Source organism: Musca vetustissima, unplaced genomic scaffold (assembly GCF_032173495.1).
Source record: "Musca vetustissima isolate MV318-11 ecotype Yass unplaced genomic scaffold, APGP_CSIRO_Mvet_v1 utg58853, whole genome shotgun sequence".
Classification (NCBI taxonomy): Eukaryota; Metazoa; Arthropoda; class Insecta; order Diptera; family Muscidae; genus Musca; species Musca vetustissima.
Genome location: NW_026883943.1, coordinates 36,097 through 47,313, shown reverse-complemented (window position 1 = coordinate 47,313; position 11,217 = coordinate 36,097). Strand labels below are relative to the sequence as shown.

General features: G+C 35.5%; 2 protein-coding genes across 2 annotated transcripts; one reads left to right on the top strand and one right to left on the bottom strand.

The window, feature by feature from the left end:
• The first annotated feature begins 2,860 nt into the window (after positions 1 to 2,860).
• Positions 2,861 to 4,155, top strand: LOC133330936 (vitellogenin-1-like). Its single transcript, XM_061539335.1, has 2 exons — positions 2,861 to 3,080; positions 3,150 to 4,155. Exons 1-2 carry the CDS (start codon positions 2,876 to 2,878, stop codon positions 4,151 to 4,153), a joined length of 1,209 nt encoding a protein of 402 aa, XP_061395319.1. The 5' UTR covers positions 2,861 to 2,875; the 3' UTR covers positions 4,154 to 4,155.
• A 2,398-nt stretch (positions 4,156 to 6,553) lies between these two features.
• LOC133330940 (vitellogenin-1-like) lies at positions 6,554 to 7,912 on the bottom strand. Its single transcript, XM_061539339.1, has 3 exons — positions 7,696 to 7,912; positions 7,306 to 7,610; positions 6,554 to 7,249 (listed from the first exon to the last, which is right to left on the bottom strand). The coding sequence occupies exons 1-3, from the start codon at positions 7,910 to 7,912 to the stop codon at positions 6,554 to 6,556; spliced, it is 1,218 nt and encodes a 405-aa protein (XP_061395323.1).
• Positions 7,913 to 11,217: the final 3,305 nt, after the last annotated feature.

Genomic DNA, 11,217 nt, shown 5'->3' with positions numbered 1-11,217 from the left:
AAGTCGGCATATATCTTTCGATTGGCACGACATTTGGCATAGGGGAATAATGCCTGGTAGTTTCGGGAAAATCGGTTCAGATTTCGATATAGCTCCCACATATACATACATATATGGGCAATATTGTCAATTTTTTAATATTCCATTTCAAAAAATCAGCTTTTTTGTTTTTGTGGCACATCAATGATTTTTGGTACACATATAGAGAAAAATGTTCTGACTCCGAAACCGTTCGCGATCAAATTTTTGGTTGATGCGCGCAAAAGTTATCGAGGTTTTAATTTTGGGCATAAGAAAAAAATTTTAAAATTACGCCGTTTATTATATTGACCAAAAACGTTGATATATATCTTCCTCCATAATATAAGAATATGAATATATTATAATAATCACGATAAAGTTGCACATATTCGCGAAATATGAGAAAAATAAAAAAATATAGCAGATTACATCAATATTGTCATTATATTAATGACATACACATAAAAATTAATTTAAAAATATCTACATACATACATAATCTAAACACCAAAATCACACAAGTCCCTGTAGCGGTTTCTAAATCAAAGCGACAACAAAACAAGATATTGAGCAAAAATATTTGTTTTTGGTTCGAAAAAATAATGTCATCATATTAATTTTTTTAATTGTATACAAGAAATTTCAGAAAAAAATGTTGGGGTTATTCTGCTATTTTACCCGAATTTCGCCGAAAAATTTACATACATATATAATAATAATCACTTTTTGTGTATAAGTATACGCCGTGAGGATTATATCAAGGCCCTTCCGATAAATCTTAGAATTCTATAAATAGGAGTAAATCTTAAAATAAAATAATATTATGAAATACACATTTTAAATTGCGTGTAAATCACGTAATTCTCAAAATAATTTGATGCGCATGCGGTTTCCAGGAAGTACTGAAGTTTATCTTCCAATCCATATATATTTTGCGAAATTTCATTTGACGGCTAAGAAAATCGTAAAACGCGAATAATTTCCGAAAACTCCATATGCCATTAACGCGCATCCGATTTCGGTGTGCACCCTAAAAAAATACATCGATCTATACCGATAAGAACCATGGATGTGCCAGCACAATCTATTTTTGAGATAAATTGCGTACTTCTCTCTGTCGTCTGAAGTTTTTAATGTTCTATTTTCGAAAAAGATCAAAATCCGTATGAGGTCATTTATTGAAGCGGTAATGATACACAGAAAACGCAAATAAATCCGCGATATTTTCAAAAACAATTTTTGCCAAATTTCGTGTTTTTGGAAGGCCAGTTACCGCCGTTCTAGTAGATGGATTTTCACGAAGAAGATTTTATATCATCCGAAACGTAAAAAACCTTATTGATCGCGGGTACCCTTATCATTCATTTGACAGATCTAAAAATTTGGCCCGAAAAATAGGTTTTTTAGAAATTTGATCGCACAAAATGCAGGTAAAATTTTGAAAAATGATACATAAGGGGCGTAGTCCCCATTTTGTTGGCTTCTAGTTTTACTTTCACACGAAGACCGTGAAATGAGTGGCTTAATCACAAATCGATAGAGAACATATAAAAACTGGTTCGCCTAAACCTGTTTACACATTTTTTTACATTAAAGTAGACACAGCTTCCACCAATATAAAGTTTGGAGGTCAATATCATGAACAGTTTGCAACGACAGATCAATTAACCCAAAACTATTCACTTTTTTTCATATACTTAAGTAGTGCCCGAGTTATAAAGGGGTGAACCTCCGCTTCAGCTATGTTAAAAACTTGGCAATATTGCCCATATAATGTTTATCCGATTAACAAGAAATTTTGCACAATTTTGATATAAATCGTTTTCCATAAATTTGTCGCATGGTAAGCTGCCGACTCTAAATCTGCCCTAATGAAATTAAATTTAGTAAAAAGCCATGAGTATGTTCCTTCGAGAGAACATTGACATGTAATTGTAAGGATACATATCATATAGTCGGCCCAGTCTGACTTTACTACTTTCCTTACTGGTTCATTTTTGTAAGATCATATTTAGAAATACTCTCAAAATGTGGATTTTTTATGAATATTTTTAGAAAGTCTCTCAAAGAGGGATGGGATTTCTTTTTTGAAGAAAATATATTTAAAAATTAATTAGTATATATATATATATAGAAATGTTTGTCAGTGAATAGGCTTTCATGAATATATTTTCATGATCAACTCAAATATGTTAGACAAATTATCGAGTATATAGACCAATAATTGTTTTCTAAAATTTATATCATAGTGGTAATGTTAATACCACTAGAGATTATAAAAATAAACTTATTTAACCAGATATATCTTCACATACGTAATCCCTTGGATATGCTTATATATGAGTTTGTTTTAAATTTATTAAGAATTAGACACTTGCCTTAACCAAAATATCTAGAATAAATTAAACAATTGTGATTGTAAAGAATTGAATAGAAAATTTTCCCATCAACGGTGATTGGTAGTAGTGAGTGATCTTCTTCCGTTGCTGCCGTTCCGATTTTTTGTTTGTTAATGCAATTTTACTTTGTAATTACGTATGCAAAATTTATTTTGTTTATTTCTATGCAAAGGGAACGCTAATATTTCCAATCGAAAGGAAAACGAAAACAAACAAAAATATCAAACCTGAGCAAAATTACCGAATTTGTTTAAATCAGCAAAAAAAGAAAAAAACTGATTATTTTAGTTACTCAGCAAACAGATCCACGGGCTGTGATGATACTGCTGATGAATTTTTTATTATAAAAACCTCTTACCTTGAAGGTGAAAGGCACATTTCAACATTCGGAATAAACAGTTGAAGTTGTCCGGCAAATATTAGCGGAACTTGGAAATATCAACTCGAACTCAATTATGAATCCTTTAGCAGTTTTGGGCTTTGTAGCCATTGTGGCCGTGGGCTCGTTGGCCTCACCCACTTCCCAGAGTAGCAACATGAAGCCATCACAATGGTTGAAACCCAGTGAATTGGAAAGTACACCATCCCTGGATGAGCTAACCTTTGAACAATTGGAAAATATGCCATTGGAGAAGGGTGCCAAATTGGTGCGCAAGATTTGTAAGTATTTTAGATGTACTTAGCTCCTGTGGGAGACATTAAATTCAAATTATTTCCTCTTTATTGCAGATCATTTGTCTCAAATCGATTACTCCGTGACGCCCAATTTTGTGCCCAGCCCCAGCAATGTCCCCGTCTACATTTTCAACAACAAGGGCGAAAAGGAAACCTGCAACTTGAACAACTATGTCGATATTGCCAAGAACAAGCCCCGATTCGGCGAACAAGAAGTCACAGTTTTCATTACCGGTTTACCCCAATCCTTGGATGATGTCAAGAAGGCCAACAACCGTTTGATCCAAGCCTACATTCAACGTTACAGCCAAAAACCCCAACCACCAAAGGATGAAGATAGCTCCAAGTGGGAAAATGAACAGCCAGTTGGTGGTCATTTGGTTGTCATCGATTTGGGTCACACCATCAACAGTGTCCAACGTTATACCTCCTTGAACGTTGAAGAAACCGGAAGAATGATTGCTAAGACTTTCGCCGAATTGATGGAGGAGTGCGATGTCGATGTTGAGGATATGCATGTTGTTGCCCAGGGTATTGCTGCCAATGTTGCCGGTTCCGCTGGTAAAGCTTTCCGTGACATAACCAGCCACAAATTGGATCGCATTACTGCTTTGGACCCTGCCCGTCAAGTTGCCAAGAACCCTAAAGTTTTGTCCGGTCTAGCTCGTGGATCTGCCAATTTCGTCGATGCCATTCACACCTCTGCCTTAGGCATGGGCACCACCAGACGCGTTGGTGATGTTGATTTCTTCCCCAATGGTCCATGCGAAGGTACTCCTGGAAGCCGTAATGTCATCGATGCTCAAACTCGTGCTACCCGCTACTATGCTGAAACTGTACGTCCTGGTAATAGCCGTAATTTCCCCGCCTTGGAAGCTAACTCGTTGAAGAAATACCGTAGCAAGGAAGGTTATGGCAAGCGGGCCTATATGGGTATTGCCACACGTCGTGACACCACCGGTGATTACATTTTGGAAGTCAACGAACAAAGTCCATTTGGCAAACGTTCTGCTCCCCAACAGAGATCTGTACAATCTTTCAATGATGAAAGTTATTAAGGAAACATGGCATGGAATGTATTTTCGCACCGAAAAAACCGGCAAATAATTTTGGAACTGTGAAATTTTGTAATTTTTTTTAATAGTTAGAATTTAGTTGAAAAAAAATAAAAACAATAAAAAATAATTGAAATTATAAAAAGAGTTTTGAACAATTATACCCTTCACCACTCTGTGGTACAGGGTATTATGTCTTTGTGCATATGTTTGTAACAGGCAAAAGGAATCGACGAACCCTATTGAAATTGGGGAAAATCGTTTCAGATTTATGTATAGCTCTCATATATATTTTCGTCCGATTTTATGTAAATGGTTCACCAAAGTCCCTACATATCTTTCGATTTGTACGATATTTAGCACAGTCCAGAGTCCAGAATGATGTGTGCTAAGTTTCGTGAAAATCGGTTCAGATTTAGGTATAGCTCCCATACATATATTCGTCTGATTTTAAGTAAATGGTGCACCAAAGTCCCAATATATCTTTCGATTTGCATGAAATTTGGCATGATAGAATGATGTGTGCTAAGTTTCGTAAAAATCGGTTCGGATTTAGATATAGCTCCCATACATATATTCGTCCGATTTTAAGTAAATAGTGCACCAAAGTCCCTATATATCTTTCGATTTGCATGAAATTTGGCACAACGCACTTAATTGAATCTAGAATGATGTGTGCTAAGTTTCATAAAAATCGGTTCCGATTCAGATATAGCTCCCATATATATTTTCGTCCGATTTTATGTGATTCCGATTTTTATGAAATTTGGCATAGCGTTCTGAATTGCTAAGTTTTGTGAAAATCAGTCCAGATTTAGATATAGCTCCCATATATATTTTCCTTCGATTTTATGTTAATGGATCACCAAAGTACCTATATATCTTTCGATTTTCTCTAAGTTTGACACAGTATATTGAATTAAGCCTACAATGATGTGTGTTAAGTTTCGTGAAAATCGGTTAAGATTTAGCATAGCTCACACATATATATATATATATATATATATATATATATATATTCGACGATTTAATGTAAATATTGCACCAAAGCCCCTTTATATCTTTCGATTTGCAGAAAATTCAGCATAACGTACTGAATTAAGTCTAGAATGATGCGTGTTAAATTTTGGGAAAGTCGCTTGAGGTTTAGATATAGCTCCCATATATATTTTCGACAGATTTTATGTTAATGGTGCGCCAAAGCCCCTATATTTTTTCGATTTGCACGATATTGTATATTTCGTGAAAATCGGTTTAAATATAGATATATCTGCCATATATATTTTCATCTTATTTTACGCAAATGGTTTCCCGAGGAGCCTACGTCTGTTCCATATACACGAGATAAAATTACATACATAATTTTGCTAGGTTTTATACTAATTGTACACTAAAGAATCCAAGTCTCCCCGATTGACATAGAATTTTTCATAGATTCGCAATGATATGTTTATGAGGTTTTGTTATAGGTTGAAATATCTATGTAAATCACACATTTAATTTCGCCCGATTCCATTTCCAAGGTCCTCTAAAGAAGATATGTCTGTTCTATCTACAGGATATTGTATATATTACCCATAGTGGTGAAGGATGTCATATAGTCGGCTTTTGAACTTTCCTTATTGGTTTTTATTTGATGAAGGTCTCTAGGAATTAAAGAAATAAAAATTGGCTTGATTACGATGTACTGTTTATGTATAGGTGTCTGAATTGGAGAACTATACTGGGGCTAAGCTGTTAAAAGTTGTATTTAAAAACCAGGCCTTAATTGGGCCCTCAAAAAATTTTTTTAAATTATTTTTTTTAATCCACGCCTTAATTGGGCCGTCAAATTTTTTTTTAAATATTTTTTTAAATCCACTCCTTAATTGGGCCATCAAAATTTTTTTTAAATTATTTTTTTTTTAATCCACGCCTTAATTGGACCTTCAAAATTTTTTTTTTAAATCCACCCCTTAATTGGGCCATCAAAAAATTGTTTTTTAAATTATTTTTTAAATCCACGCCTTTATTGGGCCTTCAAAAAAATATTTTTTTAATTATTTTTTTAATCCACGCCTTAATTGGGCCATCAAAAAATTGTTTTTTTTTTAATTATTTTTTTAAATCCACCCTTAATTGGGGGTTTAAAAAGTTATTATTTTAAAAATTCACGCCTTAATTGGGCCTTTGAAAATGTTCGCATGGTCATTTTAAAATATTTTTTAAAGATTGTTCCACGACTGAACGCCCTTTAAAATATTTTGAAAAAAATTTTAAAAATGTAGAAGAAGTATTTTCTCAATGCCAACAATTTATTTATAAAAAAATGTACAAAAATTATTTTTTTCCGAAATATACTAAACGAAATGATTCTGACAATCTTTGAAGTTGATAGATACGCAATTTGATTTCCGCTCGAATTTAATTTCTTTCCGACGACCAGGTGGCAGAGGATCTATGAGATTTATGGCATTCCTTATTGTGTTTAGCTGGAGCACGTTGGCCGAAGGGACTCTGTTCATTCACCTGGAGGATGAAATCACCCTTGGCATTCTTGTCAACAGCCAGACCCATATGGACACGTTTACCACAACCATAATTCTTGTAATTCTCAACGGAACGTTCTTCAACGGCGGGGAAATTATGTTCATGACCGGGACGGACAGATTCAGCATACAGGCGAACGGCACGCATAGTGGCCTGGATAACATTGTTTGTACCGGGAACACCACGGCATGGACCGTTGGGGAAGAAATCAACATCACCGACACGACGGGTTGTGCCCATGCCCCAGGCAGAGGTATGGATGGCATCAACAAATTCAGCATCACCACGAGCCAAACCGGTCAAACAATCCGATTCTTCGGCATAGATTTTGGAAGGATCCAGGGCAGTGATCCGGCTAAATTGTTCACCAGTTTGACGTTCGAATGCCTCACCAGCGGCACCAGCAACATGAGCGGCAATATTATGGGCCACAATATGGACAATGTTGTGGGGTACCTTGCATTCTTCAATCAAATCGGCAATGCTTTCGGCAATCTTTTCACCGGTTTCTTCAACATCCAACAAGGCGTAACGTTTGGCACTGGACAATTGTTCACCCAAATCAATGACCTGTAATGGAATTGTGAGAGAATGCATGGAAAATGTGGTTGGTTTTGTTTACTTACCACCAAATTACCAGTATTGGGATTTTCCTCTTCGGTCTTGGAGGCACGATGGCGATAACGTTCCACATAGGCATTTACAAGTTCACTATTGGCCTTGTGTACAGTTTCCGTTTTAGCTGGGACACCGGTAATGTAAATGGTAATCTCCTGTTTGCCAAATTTGGGCATTTGTTTGGCAGTGGAGGCCATTTTGTCCAAGGTGGTCTCGACCTTTTCGCCATTGCTTTTGAAGATTGTCACGGGAATGCTGCTGGGAGTTGGTGTATACGATGGCTGCATGTCATAGTTGATGTGGGAAACGTGGTCTAAAAGAAGAGAAGAGTTAAAAACAAAAATATTTCATTGAGTTCCAGGCACCAAGGGCTTCGAAAATTAAAAAAGTATACTTACAAATGGTACGCAAAGTCTCAGCTCCTTCCTCCAAGGACATATTTTCCAAACGCTCAACGGTGACATCATCCAGTGATGGACAATCTTTTAATTGTTTGGGGGAGAACCATTCGCTTGGTTTTAACTTCTGCGATTGTTGATGTTGATGATGTTGGCGATTGGCACTCGCAGTAGCTGCCAACAGACCCACCACAAATAAAAGTTTGAAAGTATTCATGTCGTGTTTGTCCTTGTTGTCCTCGCTTTGGATTTTTGACGATCAGTGAGTGCTGTCTGAACTGTACCTTTTTCGTATTCACTCATAACATTTTATAGTCATTATAGTTGGTCTTCACAAAATTAGCTCCAGGATTTTTGCTGACTGGCCCAAAATTGAAATTATTGATTTATTGAACGACGTCGTCGTTTATTTTATTATCGCCGGATGTAAAATGCCGACATAAAAATTATTGTGGTTAAAGTTTATTAACCCCTTTTTGATTTTGTAATAATTATATCGTTGCGAAAAATAGCCGGCCACACGTTTAGTTCTGAGGTCAACAATAGATTTTGCTGATTGATTTTTTGCTCTGATGGTGTTTGAGAAAAAATATTCTTTAAAAAATCCACGCCTAGAGCTCTGAGCTTGAAAAAAATATTCTTTAGAAAATCCACGCCTAGAGCTCTGATGGTATTTGAAAAAAAATTCTTTGAAAAATCCAAGACTAGAGCTCTGATGGTATTCTTTAAAAAATTGAGAAAAAATATTCTTTAAAAAATCCACGCCTAGAGCTCTGATGGTGTTTGAGAAAAAATATTCTTTAAAAAATCCACGCCTAGAGCTCTGATGGTGTTTCTTTAAAAAATCCACGAGAAAGAAAAAATATTCTTTAAAAAATCCACGCCTAGAGCTCTGATGGTGTTTGAAAAAATATTCTTTAAAAAATCCACGCCTAGAGCTCTGATGGTGTTTGAGAAAAAATATTCTTTAAAAAATCCACGCCTAGAGCTCTGATGGTGTTTGAGAAAAAATATTCTTTAAAAAATCCACGCCTAGAGCTCTGATGGTGTTTGAGAAAAAATATTCTTTAAAAAATCCACGCCTAGAGCTCTGATGGTACTTGAAAAAAAAAATATTCTTTAAAAAATCCACGCCTAGAGCTCTGATGGTGTTTGAGAAAAAATATTCTTTAAAAAATCCACGCCTAGAGCTCTGATGGTGTTTGAGAAAAAATATTCTTTAAAAAATCCACGCCTAGAGCTCTGATGGTGTTTGAGAAAAAATATTCTTTAAAAAATCCACGCCTAGAGCTCTGATGGTGTTTGAAAAATATTCTTTAAAAAATCCACGCCTAGAGCTCTGATGGTGTTTGAAAAAATATTCTTTAAAAAATCCACGCCTAGAGCTCTGATGGTGTTTGAGAAAAAATATTCTTTAAAAAATCCACGCCTAGAGCTCTGATGGTATTTGAAAAAAAATTCTTTGAAAAATCCACGCCTAGAGCTCTTGTGGTATTAGAAAAAATTATTCTTTGAAAAATCCACGCCTAGAGCTCTGATGGTATTTGAAAAAAATATTCTTTGAAAAATCCACGCCTAGAGCTCTGATGGTATTTGAAAAAAATATTCTTTAAAAAATTCACGCCTAGAGCTCTGATGATGTTTGAAAAAATTATTCTTTAAAAAATTCACGCCTAGAGCTCTGATGATGTTTGAAAAAATATTCTTTAAAAAATCCACGCCTAGAGCTCTGATGGTATTTGAAAAAATATTCTTTAAAAAATCCACGCCTAGAGCTCTGATGGTGTTTGAGAAAAAATATTCTTTAAAAAATCCACGCCTAGAGCTCTGATGGTGTTTGAGAAAAAATATTCTTTAAAAAATCCACGCCTAGAGCTCTGATGGTGTTTGAGAAAAAATATACTTTAAAGCAGTAAGGAAAGTAGTAAAGTCGGACGGGGCCGACTATATGATACCCTTCACCACTATGGGTATATTAAACAGGACGATAACATAAAATTGGATGAAAAAAATGTGATATTTATCTAAATGTGAATCTACCTAGATCTATCCATAAAGTATGTCAATCGACTTCAAACAAATATAAATAGGTCATCCGTTGGGCTATGTCTGCACTTCTAGAAAACGCAACTACGTAATTCTATGCACAATTTTGTAAGTTGTGCAAAATTTGATGTCAATCTGACTAACATGAGGAGTTTGATGCCCAATTTACTTGAAATCGGGCGAAAATATATATGGAAGCTCTATCCAAATATTGAGCGATTTCAAACAAACTTGTCACTGGTTAGGTTATACTAATTTCAGAACGTTTTGTTCCTATTGTACGTCAATTACTTAAAATCAATCTATAATAAAAGGGAGCTATATCTAAATCTGGACCGATTTTCACGAAACTTGGCAGACATCATTCTAGGGTCAATTAAGTACGTTATGCCAAATTTCGTGCAAATCGAAGGATATATTGGGACTTTTGTGCACCGTTTACATGAAATCGGACGAAACTATATATGGGAGCTATATCTAAATCTGGACCGATTTTCACGAAACTTGGCAGACACTATTCTAGACCTAAATGATTAGGCTGTACCAAATTTCGTTCAAATCGAAAGATATATAGGGACTTTGGGCACCATTAACATCAAATCGGACGAAACTATATATGGGAGCTATATCTAAATCTGGACCGATTTTCTCTAAACTTGGCATACATCACTCTAGACTTAATTCAGCACGTTATACCAAATTTCGTGCAAATCAAAAGATATATAGGGACTTTGGGGCACCATTTACATGAAATCGGACGAAACTATATATGGGAGCTATATCTAAATCTGGACCGATTTTCACGAAACTTGGCAGACGTCATTCTAGACCTAAATGATTAGGCTGTACCAAATTTCGTGCAAATCGAAAGATATATAGGGACCGTTTACATTAAATCGGTTAAATATATATATGGGAGCAATATCTAAATCTGAACCGATTTTTCCCAATTTCAATAGGGTTCGTCCTTGGGCCGAATAAGTGACCTATGCCAAATTTCATCCAATTCGGATCATAAATGTACTTTGTTTACAATTTAACATGGACAGACAGACGGACGGACGGACGGACATGCATATATCGACTTAGAAAGTGATTCTATGCATATTCTCAAAAGGAACCATGTGTCTATCTCGTTTCTTTTTGCCTGTTACAAACATATGCACAAAGACATAATACCCTGTACCACAGTGTGGTGAAGGGTATAAAAATCCACGCCTATAACCCAATGCTCACCGCTGTTACCCCGAAATTGGCCCTGCCGACAATGAACTTAACTTCCCAGCTGCCAAAATCTAGTTTGGCCATGTAGCCATACATATGTCTAATCCTAGCTATTCGAACACTATCGATTTAATTCCCCTTTCTTCTGTGATATCCAGGATGAACAACATAGACTGAAGGTCTTCCAGAGGAGTGATTAACATGAAAAAAATCCATCTTAAAGAGCGATCATTTGATCAAAACTTTTCCATT

What these genes read in the sequence shown, in the direction of transcription:
- LOC133330940 (XM_061539339.1), bottom strand. Translation starts at nt 7,912, where the DNA reads ATGAATACTTTCAAACTTTTATTTGTGGTGGGTCTGTTGGCAGCTACT. An exon ending in TGAGACTTTGCGTACCATTT is followed by an intron (nt 7,611 to 7,695) that starts GTAAGTATACTT and finishes CTCTTCTTTTAG; the next exon opens with ACCACGTTTCCCACATCAAC. An exon ending in CCAATACTGGTAATTTGGTG is followed by an intron (nt 7,250 to 7,305) that starts GTAAGTAAACAA and finishes ATTCCATTACAG; the next exon opens with GTCATTGATTTGGGTGAACA.
- LOC133330936 (XM_061539335.1), top strand. Translation starts at nt 2,876, where the DNA reads ATGAATCCTTTAGCAGTTTTGGGCTTTGTAGCCATTGTGGCCGTGGGC. An exon ending in CAAATTGGTGCGCAAGATTT is followed by an intron (nt 3,081 to 3,149) that starts GTAAGTATTTTA and finishes TCTTTATTGCAG; the next exon opens with ATCATTTGTCTCAAATCGAT.